General features: G+C 47.2%; 1 protein-coding gene and 1 long non-coding RNA gene across 3 annotated transcripts in view; one reads left to right on the forward strand and one right to left on the reverse strand.

The window, feature by feature from the left end:
- The window catches only part of FBXO28 (F-box protein 28), a 33,601-nt gene extending 28,081 nt beyond the window's left edge, over nt 1-5,520 (reverse strand). The window contains exon 1 of the mRNA XM_025430724.3: nt 5,234-5,520. Within this exon, the coding sequence (XP_025286509.1) occupies nt 5,234-5,500 (267 nt within the window). The 5' untranslated portion in view covers nt 5,501-5,520. The remainder of the gene's footprint in view (nt 1-5,233) is intronic.
- An 81-nt stretch (nt 5,521-5,601) lies between these two features.
- LOC112648846 (uncharacterized) overlaps nt 5,602-19,894 on the forward strand; it is a 45,439-nt gene continuing 31,146 nt past the window's right edge. For both annotated transcript variants that reach the window (XR_007412006.1, XR_007412007.1), the window contains exon 1: nt 5,602-5,899. This is a non-coding gene — a long non-coding RNA (uncharacterized LOC112648846). The remainder of the gene's footprint in view (nt 5,900-19,894) is intronic.

Genomic DNA, 19,894 nt, shown 5'->3' on the forward strand with positions numbered 1-19,894 from the left:
AAAAATTTCTTTTAATATTAGCCTGAGCAAAACAATTAGGAAGAAAAGCCTTTTCCCAGGATTTCTATACTACATCTTAAAAGCCAAATAGAACAGCTTTTCTGATTCTGTTTTTGATGATCTGTACCATTGTTTTCATTAATATGGGAGTGGAATGATGGTTACCACGCAGCCTGATGCACTACTGCAAATGGCTACCTTTATTACATACTAACTTCACATCACTTTTTCAATTTTCATTCCCATTAAAATGGTCTTAAGTTAAAAAAAAATCCTAATCTCTTCTGTTGAAGGTAAATATGAAGCAGTGCACTTTCTAGCACTACCATAATCTATACAGAAAATACACTTATTTCACAATGACACTTATTTTCTCTCCTTTACTTGGAATACTGCTGTTCTTAAGAATATTTCATTTACTTAACAAATACTGAGTATTTATACTGAATCATAGACTACAGAAGGCCACTGGAATTCCTGATGAAATGGAGCCTAAATTCAGTGCCCAACTGGCCCCTCCAAAGACAATTCCAATAAAATCTGTAAGTACAACCATGTTGCATGGGAACTCGGAAGTACTACCCAGTCAAGTGCAGAGAAGAGCCAAAGAGACTTTTCTGACATACTGACACTTGAGGTGTATCCTCAAGGTACAGATCTGTTCTAGAAGGAGAGAAGGGGAGGCTGCAGAAGCAGCAGCACATGCTCCCAGAGGCCTAGGATATTTGGGAAACTCAACAGCTTGATGATGCCTGCTTCGATCAAGCTTAAGTACAAGATGGTAGAAGTGGGTGATTGGAAGAAACCTCTATCAAAGGTTATCTTTTGCTCCTAGTCTCAAAAATTGTGAGATTGGATCATATACATTGGCCATCCTTTGAAGCTAGGACCTTCTCCCGTCCCAAAAGAATCTGTGCTGCTCTGCTGAACAGAGTATGCAGGTGCCTCTGGTCACTATTAGGAAATAATGATGAGTTAAGTGGTGGAAGCTGTTTAAGATCCCTACTTGCTGCCCCCTTGCAAAAGGTGTCAACCCTGGAGGTTCTCAAAATAGTTTCTTAAATCTGGTCGGTCTGAGAAATAAAAAAAATGTAGAACATTGCAGGGGGTGGGGGGGGGGGTAGAGTCTGAACACTAATCTAGGACATCTGACACTTCAAACAATCGCCTCATAGTTCTAATTAGTCACCCTGCTCCAATCGCTTCACTACATTATACGTCATTTCTTTTCTGCTGGGAATGCTCTCTCTCCTTTACTAAGGATAAACGGGATAAAAACTCATTATCTTGAGGAAGCCTCTCTGATTAAATGCTCCCGATTAACCTCAACGTTCTTTTATTTCTTATCTTTGCAGTTGCCATCCTGGTGCTTTCTAAGTTTGCTCAAGAAGGGGTGTGTGTCCATTGTCTTCATGACACTGTGGACAAGGTTACTGATTGAATCCCTTCACTTTAGGACTAGAATCTGTAGGAGAAAATGAATAGTCCCCTAAATATCATAATCTCCTACCTGTAAGTACCTGTTAATAAAATCAACTTAATGATGCAATGGTGGGGAAAAACCCCACAAATCAACAATACAGAGAATACATTCTCCAATAGGCTGCAACAAAGAGCTTTGGTTCTCAAAGTGTGGTCTAGGGACCCCTGGGATTCCCAAGATCCTTCCGAGACTCTGAGGCCAAACTATTTTCATAATACTAAGACGTTACTTACCATTTTTACTCTCGTTCTTCCATAACATTACAGTGGACCTTCCCAGTAGCAGCATGACACCTAACAGTTTTTCTGACAGCTAACAGAGTATGTGTTGTCTCTTCCTGTGTCTTCTAGGATTTTCTAAGGTAAGCTTATAGGGTCCTCAATAACTTTTAAGAGTGTAAAGATGTCCTGAGGTTAAAAAAAATTTCAGAACTACTGGCAAAGAACAAGAGATATGAGGAAGACAGCTTGCCTATTAAAAAAAGTAATGGTTTCTCATTTTCCTTCATATTTCCTACCAATCAACCTTCTCTATAAAACTGTCCCACACATTTGTGTTTTTTAAAAGAGATTTATGTATTCATGAGAGACCCAGAGAGAGAGAGGCAGAGACGTAGTCAGAGGGAGAAGCAGGCTCTTCACAGGGAGCCCAATGCAGGACCCAATCCCGGACCCTGGGATCCCAACCTGAGCCGAAGGCAGTGGCCCAACTGCTGAGCCACCTAGGCATCCCTGTCTCACATATGTGAACAAAAGATGTAAAAGGAACTATAAATGGGTAACATATTTAACTTGCTAGAGTGCTCTAGAGAAATATCTTGGGATGAAAGTACATATGTATTTTGTTACCTACCAGAAAATTTCATTCTAGATAATGAGCAAGCCTTCTGAATTTAACCCTCAGTCATATTTATGTCCTAAACCACTAATAGGATTCTATTAAATTTATAGGAGCTCCATTCAAACCATACAGGAAGAAATTTGATAGGATCCCTGTAAAACAGCTTTTAAAACGCCTCCCACACTCATTTTTCAGTGAGTGAGAACACTGTGCTCACAAAGTCAAAGTCAAACACTCAAACTTGGCTTAGATTTACTCCCTAACTAGGGGTAGGACCTCACTTCTTAACCTTTGCCATCGTCAAGGGGGCCTAGGTGACAGTCTAACGCTGCATCAGCACAAATCTGTCTGATTTACGGGAAAAACAACTCAAAGTACAAGTTTTGTCACTTCAAAAGCTGTGTTCTGCCAAATAATTTTAAATACGATTAAATCTTTAAAGAATTACTTCTGTGTAACCAGGATTTCTAGGCTCTGGGTACATTTTTGTAGCAATAGTCAATGGGAGGAAAAACGGCCAAACAAACCAACAATTCAATAAGGGATCTGGACAATCCCTTGGAAATAACTAGACTGGAGAGTCAAATTTCAATTATTCATGGCAACAGAAAGCAAAGACTATCATCAACTAAATGCACAAAGCAGAAAACTGTTATTTTAGCAATTTCAACTGAGGGCAAATCTTTTAAAGAAAATACAGAGTAATAAGTACATGGTTTGTGTGCCTGTCCTCAAATTTTGGTGCTAACCACAGTTTCAATTGAGGTCCTAGTGAGGCATGTAAACCGGGAAGAAAGAAAAGAACCCAAACATCCAAACAGTACATAAACTAGATCATCAACCACTAAGCAGCTGACATTTAGCTTTATGGAAACTAATTCTATTCTTAATTAATATCACCCTCTTCCAAGCATGTCCAGCCTTAATCCCACTAAACACACACACAGCCTTAAGATGAAGGGAGCTATGTAATGTGTACTCCAGATAGCAGCATATATACTAACGTTCCTTGATTTTCTAGCAAATAGCTCTTCAGGTAGAAGTAAAGCACCTACCAGGCACTGTTTATAGACTGCCAATTTCATTAAGAGACCACAATTAAATTAATGCTGACATCTAGTGGCAAGAAAGAACATCTTTCTTTTATAATGCTACCTGAACTGTATCTTATGACACCAAACCAATCAATCTGAAGCCAAAGACACTTTCAAATGCCCACAAAACATTATCCACTTAATCTAAGAATTATCTATTAACCTCAAGTAAACAAAGGAATAAGAAAATAGTTCCCCATTACTAAACCCGAGGGAAAAGACTCCTCTCTGAGACATAAAATTGCAGAATCTTTTGTGGGGTGCGGTGAAAAGGAAGGTAGCACAGGGGATGGGAAGGGGCTCTTTATGAAAAATCTTTGAAGCAACAAAAGGCTAGAATAGATGACTGCTTTACAATTAAGAATGCAACTGAATATTTCACTTGAAAGAGATCTCATTTATTAATAAACTGAGGGATGTATTTTAACTCTGTCCCCTGAGAAGCTAGTTTTTTCTCCCTTAAGAAATGTTTTAAAAAAGTAAATGACTAACAAACAAAAAAACAGTTTCCCCCCCACACTTACAAAAAACAGAACTGGGAATATTTCAAGCTTTACAAAAGCCATTGTCTGACTGAGGCTCAATCCAATCAAATGTTATGCCCAGTTTCCAGACACCATGAACCTCGATCAAAGACCATCCTTTATAAACACCGGAAAGAACATTTAAGATTCTATATGGAATTCTAGGATGACATGTATGGGAATTCAGGGACAATCAATTTTGAAATATGACTTTTCCACCGAAGAATCTTCCATTCTTGCAGACTGGGGGGTCGGGGGTGGAGGGGCAGAACCGCTGGGTTCACTGGAAAAAAAAAAACCTTGGGTCATCAGTTTGTGCCAGAATTTATAAACTTTCTTTAAAAAGTATGGTTCCCTTTCAAAAGCGCAATTATCATCCCGTTAAAACTGCAAGTGTACACCCAGAGTGTGGCCCGTGAAGGGGAAAATGCTGTACGCTGTACATTCAGAAATACGTCTTTGTCCTCTTAAAAACAATCCCCGCACAGATTTAGCTCCTACACAGAATCGGTTTGCGATCTCTCCAACATGTCCACCTCCTTCGATTTCCTTCCCACTTAAAGATAAATTCCCCGACAGGAAGCAAAACACGTCCCTGAACCAAGCGGTTCGTCACCCCCTCCAGGGAAGGCGGGGGTGGGGGGAGGGGGCGAGGTCGAAGCCCACCGGCTCGTCGGTCCGTCCTGGAAGCCACTCAACTCCTGAGATTTGAAGCTGGCGGGTGGGCGTTAAGTCACTAGTTAGAACACGAACTGCGAGAGAAACCAACCCTGTCCAGGGGCGAGGTGCTCCCCGAGGGCGGAGTGCCGGGCGAGGCCGAGCCGGACGCGCTCTCGGTGGGCTCTACGTTACGGGTCACCTGGGGAGCGGGCCCCCCCCGGAGCTCACGCCCCCCGAGCCCCCCGGGCCCCCCGGGTGTGGGGAGGCCTCGCCGACCCTTCTCCATCTCCTCCGACAGGGAGACCTGGGTCCGGGGCTGCGGGGGGCCAGGCTGGGCACAGTGCGCGCTTCCTGCCGACCCACCGAACCTGGCCGGCCGGGCCGCGGGGCCGGGCGCCGGAGCACCCAAGGGGCGACCGGAGCCGCGGGCCGGCGCTGGGACGCCCGGCTCCCGGCGGGGGCGGCGAGCCCCCAGCCCCGCGGCAGGAAGGGGACGCCTCCGCCGCCCGGCGCCGGCACCCCGCGTACTGGAGCCGGCTGTGGCTCCCTCCCCTGGGGACGCGCTCCCCGCTCCGCCCCTCCCCAGACCGCGGCCGGCGGAGGGGGCGGCGGGGGTCCCGCGGGGGCCTCACCAGGCGGAGCTGGCTAATTTCGTCGTAGGACATAAAGCTGAGGATGTTCTCGATGGCTACGATGGGCAGCGCCACCAGCGTGTTGTTTTGAGGCAGCTGGTCGGGAGCCAGCGCCGGGGCTGGGGGCGCCTGGGAGCCCGGCTGCGGGGCCGGGGGCGGGGGCGGGGGGGGCAGTCGCTGGGCAGAGCCGACGGCCGAAGAGGGGCCGCCGTCGCCGTGGCCGCCGCCTCCTTCCTCAGCCATCCGCTCCTCCGACGCCGCCGCCATCTTGGGGGTTTGATTCCTTCCCCCCACTGCAAGGGGACCAGGGCCGCTTCCGGTGCGTCACTTCCGCCCCGGGCCGCGGGGGGCGTGGCCGCCGAGGGGGCGGGGTCTGCGCGGAGCGAGGCGGCGCGAGCGGGTCTCGGGGTCCGCGGTCGGGGTGGCGGGGTGGCCGGGCCTCCTCCGTCCCGGGAACGGGGCCTTTGGAAGCCCTCCGACCCGAGGCCGGCAAGGACCGGAGGGCGAGGGAGCCCTGCCTGCCCGAGTGCAGCCCGCGGGGGCGGCTTTCTGGGCGCGCCTCCTGACGCGGGCGGGGAGTAGTGTTGCCTGGCGAGTGTGGACGCGACGTGGGCAGCGCGTGGTCGCCGGTGCAGTCGGGCGGTCCCTTCAGGCGGACGGCGGGGAGTGAGTACTCATCAGGGCCACCGGGCGGATGGACCTGGGAAACACCGTGCTGAATGCAAGAGGCCAGACCCACAGGGCAGCATTGGGGTGGGGGTGGGGGGCGGCACGGGGCGGTGCGCGGGGCTCCGGGGGCCGGGAGTGGGGCGGGGGGAGGGGAGGGTCCTGCTGGGGGATGCAGGGGGAGAAGCGTCCTGCTTGGGGGGGGGGGCGGAGGGAGAGGGATGGGAGAGCGAGAGGCAGCCTGCTGTGGGGACGAGGTGGGGGGGGAGGTCCTGCTGGGGGATGCAGGGGGAGAAGCGTCCTGCTTGGGGGGGGCGGAGGGAGAGGGATGGGAGAGCGAGAGGCAGCCTGCTGTGGGGACGAGGTGGGGGGGGAGGTCCTGCTGGGGGATGCAGGGGGAGAAGCGTCCTGCTTGGGGGGGGCGGAGGGAGAGGGATGGGAGAGCGAGAGGCAGCCTGCTGTGGGGACGAGGTGGGGGGAGGTCCTGCTGGGGGATGCAGGGGGAGAAGCGTCCTGCTTGGGGGGGGGGGCGGAGGGAGAGGGATGGGAGAGCGAGAGGCAGCCTGCTGTGGGGACGAGGTGGGGAGAGGTCCTGCTGGGGGATGCAGGGGGAGAAGCGTCCTGCTTGGGGGGGGGCGGAGGGAGAGGGATGGGAGAGCGAGAGGCAGCCTGCTGTGGGGACGAGGTGGGGGGAGGTCCTGCTGGGGGATGCAGGGGGAGAAGCGTCCTGCTTGGGGGGGGCGGAGGGAGAGGGATGGGAGAGCGAGAGGCAGCCTGCTGTGGGGACGAGGTGGGGGGGGAGGTCCTGCTGGGGGATGCAGGGGGAGAAGCGTCCTGCTTGGGGGGGGCGGAGGGAGAGGGATGGGAGAGCGAGAGGCAGCCTGCTGTGGGGACGAGGTGGGGGGAGGTCCTGCTGGGGGATGCAGGGGGAGAAGCGTCCTGCTTGGGGGGGGGGCGGAGGGAGAGGGATGGGAGAGCGAGAGGCAGCCTGCTGTGGGGACGAGGTGGGGGGAGGTCCTGCTGGGGGATGCAGGGGGAGAGGTGTCCTGGTTGGGGGGGGCAGGGTGGGAGGATGGAGAGGCATCCTGCGTTGGCGGGGGGTGGGGTCCTGGTGAGGGATGGGAGAGCAAGAGGCAGCCTGCTGTGGGGACAGGGAGGGGGATGGAGGGGGAGGTCCTGCTGGGGTAGTAAATCCTGGGCAGGCAGAGGATTAGTGGGGTGGGGGACAGGGTGTGTCTCAATAGAGAATTGATTGAGGCAAGAGTCCTCAAAAAAATGCTAAAAGGAGAAAGTAAAGGTAGGTGGAACGTAATATTTAGGTGGTCTCAAAATAACTCCCTACAAATTGCATATTACTTGCAAAAATAAAAAGTTTGCAATAGAGAAATTTGGTGGACACTACCATAATCAAATCATTAACATTAATATCCAGCGTTTTGAGAGGAATGGACACCACGTACCTCCTGATATGATATCCTCAAAAGAAGTGACACAAGATAGTATTCCTGAAAAAAGAAAAAAAGGAAGCATAACCGTTATTTTGAAATGGGCCAATCTGGCTGATTGTTCCATGCTCCTCAAAAACATTGTCATGAAAGACAAGGAATGGAGATTCGTGGCAGGTTAGGAGAGACTGAGAAGGGAAGGTAATTGCAGTCATGGATGATCCTGGATTAGGAAAAATACCTAAAAACAACATTATTGTGACAATTGGCAAAATTTGAATGTGGATTATGTATTAGATAATATTGTGATCATATTACATCTTTTGATTTGGATAATTTTATTGTGCTCTTGTCAGAGAATGTCCTTGTTCTCAGAAAATACATATTGAAATATTTAGGGGTGAAGGGGCATATCTCAATTTGATCTTAATAGCTCCATAGAGAATGAGAGTAATAAAGCAAATATGATAACTGTTAACAAGTGGTGAATCTGGATGAAGAGTAGACTTGTACTATCTAGCAATTATTTCAGAATGAAAACTTTTTGGAGGTAGTATTTGTGAAAGTCCGTAAAGGGAAAGGTCACCAAGGTGGATTCTGGGTGCAGAAGGGGAGGCTGAAAGAGGCAGCCCCATGACTCAGGGTCAGTGTCAAACCCAACAGAAGAACCCTCAACCAGGAAGAATCCTGAACTCCAGGCCCCAATGGGAAAGATGGGCGCTACAACTCCCGCAAGAAGTGAGCACCCCTGCAGCTCAGCCAGTGACAAGTCACCATCACCCTCAACTCTGCCTTTTCTCCAGCGGACTTTGCTTCAGAACAACCCCTCCCAGCCTCCTCCTCTTTGCCCATAAAACAATGTTCGTCTCCTTTGTTGGTTGGACTTGTCTATGGTCTTGCCATAGCTCGCAGGTCCCAAACTGCCATTCTCTGCTATTCCACTTTCGCAGGTAAAGTGACTAACTTTTATTTTTAAGGTAACAGTATTTCTGGGTTTTTGTATCCTTATCATATCCCATAACAAAGATCAGGGTGCACAGATGACTGAATCTTGAAGCTATGTTTTCTTAGCCCTGGGTCTTAAAGTCTCCAGTGTGTCCCTTTTTTTGCAGCTCTGGTTTGGAACCTAAGGGTTACGTCATAGATGCAGAAATTGCAGGAAAAGCTAAGAGTGAGAAGGGGCTAAGGCAAGGGGATAACTCAAGCAAGATTAATGGGGTTGGGGGGTGACACTTGGAGGGTTGTGGGTCAGAATGGGCACACTTCCAAGTGATGAGTAGTAAGGAGGGCACGTGATGTAATGAGTGTGGGGTGTTTTTTCTTTTTTTTTTTTTTTTTTAAGATTTTATTTATTTATTCATGAGAGACCAAGAGAGAGAGAGAAAGGCAGAAACAGGCGGAGGGAGAAGCAGGCTCCATGCAGGGAGCCCGATGTGGGACTCGATCCAGGGACCCTGGGATCACGCCCTGGGCCAAAGGCAGATGCTCAACTGCTGAGCCACCCAGGTGTCCCTGTTCTGGGTGTTTTATACAACTGCTGAATCACTAAATTCTACCCTTAAAACAAATAATAAACTATATGTTAACTGAATTTAAATTAAACATTTTTTAAAAAAAGAATTGACATTCTTTGCCCCTTCACTGGCTTGTAAACAACTGGTCACTTGTCTATCTTGTTGCACACTGAAACCCTTTGGAGTTATTTCTTTAGTTTTTCTGCCCCCACCATGTTTAGCATTCCCTAAATGCTTTATGCCTCAATGTTTCTGATACATTTGCAAATTTATGAAATGTTTGTTCATTGTCACGATAGATTGTAAGTTCCCTTTTCTACTTAGGATATTGCTCTCTCTTCATGAAACCTATTACAGTTTGGTCTGAGATGAAACCTCATTCAAGTTTGATTTCTTTTAAAGATTCATTTATTTGAGAGAGAGTGTGTGTGTGTATGTGTGCACGCGCGTGAAAGCAGGGGTGGGGAGGGGTAGAGGGAGAGAATCTTCAAGCAGACTCCCTGCTGAGCACAGAGACCCTAACTGGTTTCAATCCCACAACCCTAAGATCACTACCTGAACCAAAACCACAACTGACTGAGCTATCAGACGCCCCCAAAACTGATACTTTCTTAATAGACTGGATTGAAATTGGATTTCTTTAAATGAAACTATGCCTTAAATACATTATGGCAACTCTCCTAAAAGAAACCCATAGAAAATCCTTTAAAAAGTGAATCGTTACTCCCTAACTTAATTTGTTCTGTAAATCCACTAGTTTCATATAGTTTTGCTTGAAATGGGTACATGAAAAAGCCTTCCTATTCCCTTATCTCTCCATCTGTGGTTAACCAGTTAACCTAGGGCAGGCTGACCACTCATCTGCACAACCAGTACAACTTTGGAAACAATATAAGCCACTTCCTGCCAGTGAGCTCATTCAAACTATCCTCTGTTTATGGATATCTGGTGTCCTTGTATTCCCTACACATTTTTTTTAGTAGAGAAAATTTCAAAACACACGGTTTCTTTGTTTCAATTATTAGAATCAATGCTTTGAAGATTATTTCCAAACAACAACAAAAATACTTGTAACTAACATAAATACTTGAACTTTCAGGAGTTCTGGGTTCTACGTAAGGGTTTTTGCCAGCCACGTACTGTAGGACCTTTGCAAGATAGTGATCTCTAGTGTAGGATGCAAGTATGCATCTCAAGATCTGTGTGTTTCTAGTTTCGTGTTTACATGAGGGAATAGCATACCTTCCTTCTTTCATCTCACAAATATGAGGATAAGCAGATACACCAAAAAGTCGAGTTTTGCATTCCTCTGATTAAAGATGTTCAAGTCAAATTACTATAATGTAGAGACTGTATGTTATGTGCACTATTTTGGTCCCCCTTATCCACTTGCCTTCCTGTGTGTTGGGCGCAGTCAGGTGTGGTGAAGGGTGATCTGAGCTATGGCACCTCCATAGGAGAAAGGCCTTTATATATGAAAAAGAGGAAACCCTAACCAGACATTGTTTCTCCTGTTGGTTAGCAGGTTTATAATATCCAGAGAACGAATAATGAGCTCATAGACTAACTAAAAAGAGGCTTGAGAGTTTCTACAGATTGTAATTAGCTATGTTTTTCTTTTTTTAAAATTTTTTTAAATTTATTTTTATGATAGTCACACACACACAGAGAGAGAGAGAGAGGCAGAGACACAGGCAGAGGGAGAAGCAGGCTCCATGCACCGGGAGCCCAACGTGGGACTTGATCCCGGGTCTCCAAGATCGCACCCTGGGCCAAAGGCAGGCGCCAAACCACTGCGCCACCCAGGGATCCCTGTTTTTCTTTTTTAATTATAAAAAAATTAACAAAACTAGCCATCTTAAAAAATCAAAAACAAAAATAATTGAGCATCTTGACCATTTCGAAGTGTAAATATATTCACACTGTTGTGCAATCAATTCCAGAAGTCTTTCATCTTGCAAAACTGAAACTCTACACCCATTAAACAACTCCGCATTCTCTGCTGCCCCCCACCCTTGGCTGCCACACTTCCACTTTCTGTTGCTATGAATTTGACTACTCTGGATACCTCATCTAAATCATATTAGAATTTGGTTCTTTGTGTGTCTGGCTTATTTCACTGAGCATAATGTCCTCAAAGTTCACCTGTGTTGTAGTGTGTGTCAGAGTCTCCCCCATTTTTAAGGGCTGTATGATATTCCCTTGGAGACATTCACAGCATTGGGATTCCTAGGTCATACAGTAGCTCTATTTTTAATTTTTTGAGGAACCACCAAAAGTTTCCAGGACGCTGTGGGGCTGGCTGTCATTTATTACCATCTAATAAAACCTGAGTTATGAGACCTTTGGATGTGTATCGGGGCCATATGCTTGTGGGGTGATTGCCAACATGTATCTTGGGGAGGACCAGAGATAAGGTTTCCAAAGGGATTTTTATCTGTTAAAGAGGACTTACAAGATCCTGGGGATCAGGCTAAGATTACCCTTAGCAAAGTTTGAACATCGAGGCAGCTGAACTCACAGAGAAAACTCACCCAACCTGTCTCAAGGATTTGCCAATGGGCCGTAAGTTGCAAGGAAATTTAATTTTTTTCTATATTTCTTTTACTTTTGTTCTCCACATCAGTTTTGATTTGCATTTCCCAAATTATTAGTGATGTTGAGCATCTTTTCACATGCTTGTTGGCCATCTGTGTCATCTCTGAAAAAAGTCAGTTCAAGTCCTTTGCCCAGTGTTTTTTTTTAAGATTTTATTTATTTATTTATTTGAGAGGGAGAGAGAATTTCAAGCAGACTCCTCACTGACCACAGAGCCCAGTGCAGGGCTGGATCCTACAACCTACAAATCATGACCTGAACTGAAACCAAGAGTCAGACGTTCAACCAACTGAGCCACCTGGGCGCTCAGTTTTAACTGGACTCTTTGTTTTGTTGTTGTTGAGTTGTATGACTTATTTGTATATTTTGTATATTAACCTCTTAGCAGATACGTGATTTGCAAATCACTTCTCCCTTTCTGTAGGTTGCCTTTCCACCCTGCTGATTGTGTCCTTAGATGCACAGAAGTTTTCAAGTGTGGCATTGTCCCATGTCTGTTTTTTCTTCTGTTGCTTGTGCTCTGGTGTCATATGCACAAAACTATTGTCAAATCCAACATCATGATTTTTCCTCCATGATTTTTTAAAGGAAAATTAGAGTTTTAGATCTTTCATTTAGGTCTCTGATCCATTTTGAGTTCATTTCTGTATATGACATGAGAAGGGGTCCAACTTCCATCCTCTGCATATGTTCGTTTGTTCCCTGCACTCTGTTGAAGTGGCTGCCCTTTCTCCATTGACTGGTCTTGGCAGCCTTGGCAGAGATCATTTGACTGTATGTATGAGGGTTAATTTTTGGGTGCTCTCCCCTATTCCCCACAGGCTGTATGTCTTATGTCTTTTTTTTTAGATTAATTTTTTTTTTTAAATTTTATTTGAGAGAGAGAGAAATCATGGCATGAACGGTGGGAGAGGCAGGGAGAGAGAGAGAAGCAGACTCCCCGCTGATTAGGGAGCCTGATGTAAGACTTGATCCCAGGAACCCAGGATCATGATCTGAGCCAAAGGCAGGTGCTTCACCGCCTGAGCCCCCAGGTTCCCGCATATCTATCTCTCTACTAGTCTCACAGTCCACAATGTTTTATAACAAATTTTGAAATCACGAAGTGTGGCTTACAACTTTGTTCTTTAAGTATCTTTTTTAAGACCCATCCTGTGACCACTAAGTTCCTGGTCATACCCAATGCCTGAAATGCTATCATTAGATGCTTGCTTTTTTTTTTTTTTTTTTTTTTTTTTTTTTAGATTTTATTTATTTATTCATGAGAGACCTAGAGAGAGAGAGACAGAGACAGAGACACAGGCAGACAGAGAAGCAGGCCCCATGCAGGGAGCCTGACATGGGACTCTATCCCGGGTCTCCAGGATCACACCCTGGACTGAAGGGGGCGGTAAACTGCTGAGCCACCAGGGCTGCCCCATTAGATGCTTTCTTATTCATTTAAAGTTTTGACACCATGGAAAGATAGCCCACTAACCTTCAATTCAGCAAGTGTTTATTAGTGGCTAAATGAATAAGTTGCTGGGAGGACACCCAGATAAATAATGTTTCCCACCGTCAGGCTGGGGACCAGGCTGCAGCATTGGTGGCCACAGGGATCTGCCGAACTGCCCCCACTGAGCCGGCAGGCTGGCCTTCTGCCTCCTCACACCCAGTCTTGCTAACGTTGCATACTTGGACAGAAAAGTCGAATTTCCTGGATCCTGCCATTAGCAGAGTGTGCAAAGCAGAGCATGAAGTAGGTGGTTGGCCGGCAGGTGAAGGAGTGTGTGTGCACACAGGGCTGCAGATGACTTTGGTTTTGAATCCCTTTAGAATGCTTCTCCAGTTTTCAGTGTATTTCCCCTGAGCCCCCAAATCACTCTTCTCACCTGCTTCATAGACAGATCTGGGCCCTTGAAATGTTTTTCCTTTCTGGAGAGCCGTTGAAACAGGTAAGGGGTTACTCGATGGCTTCAGTGTGCTGGCCTCGCAGGCTCCTTGGGACCAGTGGTTGTCAGCCTCCCCCAGCGTCTCCCAGAACAGGTTGCAGCACAGCCCCCCAGCGATGGCCCGCCACCCCCCCGAGCCACTGCTTTGCCCTCCAGCAAGGTCTGGGCTTCAGCCCTAAGGGACCCCCTTCCTTGGAAGCTATATCTCAGCCTCCTGTATCAAAGGCTGTGCTGCTCCTTATATTTGCTGTGCTGCAGCCTATAGAGTCCCCTTTGCTGCTGACTAGACAGGGTCACATTCCCATCCCTGCTCTGGTCATGAAATCTTGGTGTTTGTGTGAAATGGACTGCCGCTGTCCTGAACAAATCCGCCACGATGGCCGCTGTGCCCAGACACTTCCTGGAGCTCAGTGCCTACCCCATTCTTTCCCTCAAGTTAACCATACCCTTCCCTGCACCCTCGATACACTCGTCTTTTATGGGCCAGGAGATCTAACTGTGACACACACTGATTCTTGAGCCCCTGAGGGTCCCCCGTGTACGCCTAGCCTGTAAAAGCAGATCCCCGGGGCTGTAAAAGCAGGTCCCCAGGCAGGTGGGATGTGGAGATCTTTTCTGGTAGACGCCCAGGACCTGCTTCCTCCCAAAGGGCCCTTAATAAACCAGTTCTCACCCAGCTGGACTTGTCAGTCTTTGATTTCCATCTCCCATCTCCTTTGGCCTTTGGAGGTCATTTTGCTCACACACTCCCACAGAATGATATTCATGTCTCCCTGTTCAAATTAGGGTCTTGTTTCTCTCTCTTCATTGGACTCAGACTGATACAGTTGTGAGATCCTGTTTTTACAGTGAAAATCTTTCAAGAACCCTAAGACAAGTCTTTTCCAGTAAAGCCAGGTAGACAGCCCAGGACGCACCTGTTCAATTTCCCTCTGGTTCCCTAAGGCAGCTACTCTAAAACCGAGTCTGTAGACACGTGACAACCATTGCTGTGGGCAGTTGGGAGCATTTGGAGGTAGAGACTCGCTCCATTGTGTGCTTGGGGAAATAAGTCTGGAGACCAGATTGGAAGGCAGAGAGCTGGTGTGGAGGGGTGCCAGTTAGGAGGATGGTGTAGTGGTCAAAGGAAGATAAGACTTTGAATCTGAATTAGAGCAGAAAAGAGAAATGCAGCCTTAAACAATTGTTGAAATTGACAGGACTGAAACAAACTGACAATACTTAAGGACTGGGAGCTAGCAATACGGTTCTGGAGAAGATGAAGACCACATTGTCGCACAAACTTGAAGTCTGGAACCGAAGGCCAAGGAGTTCTTGAAACATCTTTGGTGCAAAAAGGTAGTTTTATGAAAGCTTGGGCACAGGACCTGTGGGCAGAGAGAGCTGCTGGGGTCATGAGGGGTGGCCCGTTACATACTTTAAGGTCAGGAGGGAGTTAGGGAGGGGGTGAGTCTCTAAGGAGTTTGGAAGCAGGGTTCCCAGGACCTGAGGGGGCTAGCTGTTTATTACCGTCTAATAAAACCTGAGTCGTGAGACCCTTCAGATGAGTATCAGCAGGTCATGTGGTTGGGAGATGATTGCCAACATGTATCCTGAGGTTTAGAGATAAAGCTACCAAAAATTTTTATATGTTCAAGTAGACTCACAGGATCCGGGAGGATAAAGCTAGGATTGTCTCTTGCCCTTAGCCAATTATTTATTTGGTAAGATTTTATTTATTTGTGAGAGACACAGAAAGGCAGAGACATAGGCAGAAGGAGCAGCAGGCTCCCTGCGAGGAGCTCGATGTGGGACTCGATCCCAGGACCCCAGGATCACAACCTGAGCCAAAGCCAGATGCTTAACCACTGAGCCACCCAAGTGCCCTGCTCTTAGCCAAGTATTAATCAAGGCAGCTGAGGCAGGAAGGTCACCCTGCCTGTTTCAAGGACTTGTCAGTGGGCTGTGGGCAGTAAGGAAACTTAATTTTTTCTTTTGCCTTCATTTCCTGTGTCAGGATGACCCACGTGCCATTGAGGGAGGTGAGAGCGACAGGAAGAGGCTCCAGCTGGCATAGGAGGAGAGAAAATGCATCTGATTTGGGGCATCCAAAGAATGATAACCATAGCTCTAATATACTGAATAGTCACTATGTGCCGATGACGTTTCCATTGTCCCTGATTCTCTCTTTATCTTCTGTTTTTAAATGTGCCTGAGATTTTGTATTAATCAGGCACTGTATGACAACAGACACAGAGACAACCCCTTGGAGGAAGCCTTTGCCACCTGCACCCCCGAGGGAAGGGTGTACCAGGCCGCCCACGCTAGGGATATGGGGGAGCAAGGGGAACGGGAAAGTCTGGCCCAGAGCCTTCACATGGCTTTCAGAGGGAGGAACAGGTGAAGCAGGACGGGCAAGTTGAACAAGTTTAGGGTTGCCTAGTTTGAATAATTTCGGTGGCTCTGTGTTATAGGAGGGTCTGGTTGTCTAGGACCCGGCCCTGGGGTCACTTAGGGCAAGGGACAGTAGAGGCTGATGAAAGGAGGTGGGTGGAATCTGGACAGTTGGTCTAAGGCCCAAGGTTGAGTTCAAAGGCAAGTTATTTGCTCTCTCTGGGAACGTGCTGACCCTGCAAGGGACAGATCAGAGAAGCCCCAGATACCAAAGCATCAGAAATATGGAAGCAGAGAACACGAGGTCATGTCCCTCTGCTCTCAAGGATCCTCTCCCTTCGGTCCTTGCTGCTCACACACATGGTCACTTTCTGTGCCTGCAACTTTCTATATTTTCATCAAACATGTTCCAAGCATCTCTCTGGTCCCCTCACAATCCTCAGAACCACGGACCTCCCCCTCCACCCCCGCTGGCTTGTATATGGCCTCTCAGGCTCAAGGCACCTTCCGGCCTGATGTCTCAAGTCCTGGACTCCATTTCTCCTGGCAGGGACATCTACTTGCTTTGTCTCACTTCTAGCTAAAATGTGCTTAGCGTACTGTCAGCGCCTGCTATCTACTTAACCTTGCCTGCGTTATAGGGCTGAGCATGCTGCTGCTGAAGTTTTGGAATATAGGTGCAGTCTGGAGCCGACCAAGAAAGAATTCTTGAGACATCTTTGGTGCAAAATGATGGTTTTATTAAAGCCCAGGGATGGGACCCGTGGGCGGGAAGAGCTGCTGCCCCGGGCCTATGAGGGGTGGCTGCTTATATACCTGGGAGTTGGGGGAGGTAAGGAAAAGGGAGATTTCAAAAGGATTTTCATAAGCTAAGGAGGACCTACAGAGACACTGGAGGCCTTGCCATTGTCAAGTTAAAAATTGTTTTTCCCTCTAGCAAGGCACCCACATTAAGACAATTGGAAGCCTCCTCAGGAATCTCACCCTGGGCGGGGTCGTGGGGTATCAGCTGTGCTTTGTCCTCAGCTAGCCCTGCTGCCCCCATTACTGCCAACAGATATGCAACTGTGCTGACCCGTCTCACTTTAAATTCATGATCATGACCCCAAGTGAGCCCCAAGTGAGCCTCCCTGCTGCTCTGCAGTCATTGCTTGTTTCCCAAATTCACTCCAACTGCCATTTTCCTGTGTGATTTCTTCCTACCCTCTCTTCTGTTCTCACATCTTCAGTACTTCCCCCTCCCCACCCCACACCTCATGACTCCATTCAGTGGTGACCTGGCTTCTTACATCAATGACAGAACAGAGGGGTCCGGAGAGTCTCCACCAGTTCCCAGCCCACAGTCCAGTCCAGCTGTGCTGCACCTGCCTGCATGCTCCGCCTTCTCCTCCGAACTTGGTTAGTTCCTGACATGGGAGACCTTCCACTTGGATGTTACATCCCACCTTCTCTCCTCTGCTCCAGGACTCACTCCATCAATCCTCCTCTCTCACCTTTACAATTTCTGTCTTTACCTAATATTTCTGTTCAGGTACACTCACACCACTGGCTTTCCTATCTTAGTTGAAAAACCTCTCCACCCCCTTCCCCTTTCAGCCACTGCTCCAACTCCCTCCTTTCCCTCCCAGCAAAAGTTCTTGAAAGAGTTGGTTGTGATTTTTGCCTCTAACCTCTCTTATGTTCTCTTTTGATCCTGCTCCAACTGGGCTTTTACTCTGAGTGTACCTCCAAATTTGCTGTTATTAAGGTTTCTGGGGCCTATGTATAAATCGCCAAGTTTAATGGCAAATTTTCAGTATTCATTTTACTGGACTTGTCAGGAGCATTTGATGCATTGATTGCTCTACCCTCTTTAGGACACTTTGTGTACCTGCCTTCATGGCACCTGCCAGCTAGGTTTTCTGTCTACTTACTCGTCTCTCTTTGTCCCCCTGATCCCTTAAGATTAGAGTCCTTGGAGCTCAATCCTTGGACTTCCTCTCTTCATTGTCTACATTTGCTGATCTCACCCAGTGCCTTTAAAATGAGTGCATCCCCAGCCCAGTCCACGTTGTGAGTCTAAGATTCAGATACTTCATAGCCTAAGGAATGCTTCCTCTTTATGTCTAGCAGGCATCTCAAATCTAGTGAGTCCCTGCATTGCCATATCTCTGGCTGAGCTCCATCAGACCCGCTCTTTCCACAGACTTCCTCATCTCTGTTAATGGGGCTTCACCTTCCTCATCACTCAGGCCCCAGAACTTGAAGTCATTCATGAAAAACAACAACAATTTTATTGACAGAAACTTTGAGTATCATAAAATTCACCCACTTAAAGTATACAACTCAATGGCTTTTGGTGTATTCACACAACCAATACCAGTCAATTCAGAACACTTCATCTCTGCAAAAAAGAGACCCTGTGCTATAGTTGAAGCCATTCTTGACTTCTCTTTTGTGGCCCACCTGGAGTCGATCAGCAAGCCCTGTGGGTTCTGCCTTTAGGCAGGATATTCTGAATATTCCATCTCTCACCATGTCCACTGAGCATCCAAGCCCCATCACCTCTTGCCTGGGTCATCATGACTACTTCTTAGCTGGGGTCCCTGCACTCTCCCTGGCACCCCTTGAGAATGTCCTAACCAGCAGCCACAGTGATGTCCCAAGGCAAACCACATCCCTCTGCTTGGTGGTCTCCACCCCACTCAGGAAAAGCCAAAGTCCTTGCAAAGGGCCACAGACCTGGCAAACTTGGGCCCATGACAGCTCTGACCTCACTTTTATCCTGGGCTTCAGTCACTCTGGCCTCTTGTCCCCCCTGCCAACACTCTCCCTCTCACAGGCATTCTCTCTGCCTGCAAAGCCCCTCACCCAGATTCTCCTGTGGTTCGCTTCCCACACAGTGGATTTACCATGAAGCAAATACAGCTCAAGCCTCAGCCTTCACTTGCTGCTCCTCTCATTTTCAAAGAAGCTTTTAGTGAAAGGGGATGAGGGATGATGAGTGGGTAGCAGGACAGCTGGATATTTGAATCTCAACATTCCAGGTAAGTCTTGGGACAGCTAGACATAGCCTGCCCTTTTGTCCAATACTATGGATCGACACATTTCCAAATTGCTCAGAATCCTGGATCAGAAAACTCTGGAACATTGGATAAAAATGAAGATTCCTAGGCCCTACCCAAGATCTACCAAATCAGAAGCTCTGAGAATCTTTATTGTAAATAAGCTTCACACCTATTTCTTTCCTTTTTTTAAAAAAATTTAATTCCAGTTGGTTAACATATAGTGTCATATTACTTTTAGGTGTATGACAGAGTGATTCAACACTTCCATATATTGCCTTGGTGCTCATCAGGACAGATGAGCTCCTTAATCCCCATCACCTATCCCACCCATTCCCTACCAACCTCCCCTCTGGTGATCAGCAGTTTATTCTGTATAGTTATGGATCTGTTTCTTTGTGTGTGTGTCTCTCTCCTTTTTTCCTCCCTTTTGCTCGTTTGTTTTGCTTCTTAATTTCCACATATGACTGAGATTATGTGGTATTTGTCTTTCTCTGACTGACCTATTTCACTTCGCATAATACAGTAGCTCCATCCATATGGCTGCAAATGGCAGGATTTCATTTTTTATGGCTAAGTAATATTCTATTATATATACCACTTCTTTTTAATTAATTAATTCTGAGAGAGAGAGAGAGAGAGAAAGGGAGAGAGAGAGAGAATCCCAAGCAGGCTCTATGAATAGTGCCGAGCCTGACACAAGGCTCAATCTTACAACCTGCCTGCAATCATGACATGACCTGAAATCTAGAGATGGATGCTTAACTATTGAGCAATGTGCCCCAATATATCACAACTCCTTTATCCATTCATCACTTAATGGACACTTGGGCTTCCATGTCTTGGCTATTGTAGACAATGATGCTATAAACATTGGGGTGCATGTATCCCTTTGAATTAGTACTTTTGTGTTCATTAGGTAAATACTAGTGCAATTACTGGATCATAGGGTAGTTCATTTTTAAAAGATTTTATTTGAGAGAGCATGAGAGAGAGAGAGAGAGAGCATGAGAGAGCATGAACAAGGGGGAGGGATAGAGGGAATGGGAGAAGCAGACTGCTGAGCAGGGAGCCAGATTCGGGACTTGAT

Source organism: Canis lupus, chromosome 7 (assembly GCF_003254725.2).
Source record: "Canis lupus dingo isolate Sandy chromosome 7, ASM325472v2, whole genome shotgun sequence".
In the NCBI taxonomy this organism is placed as follows: Eukaryota; Metazoa; Chordata; class Mammalia; order Carnivora; family Canidae; genus Canis; species Canis lupus.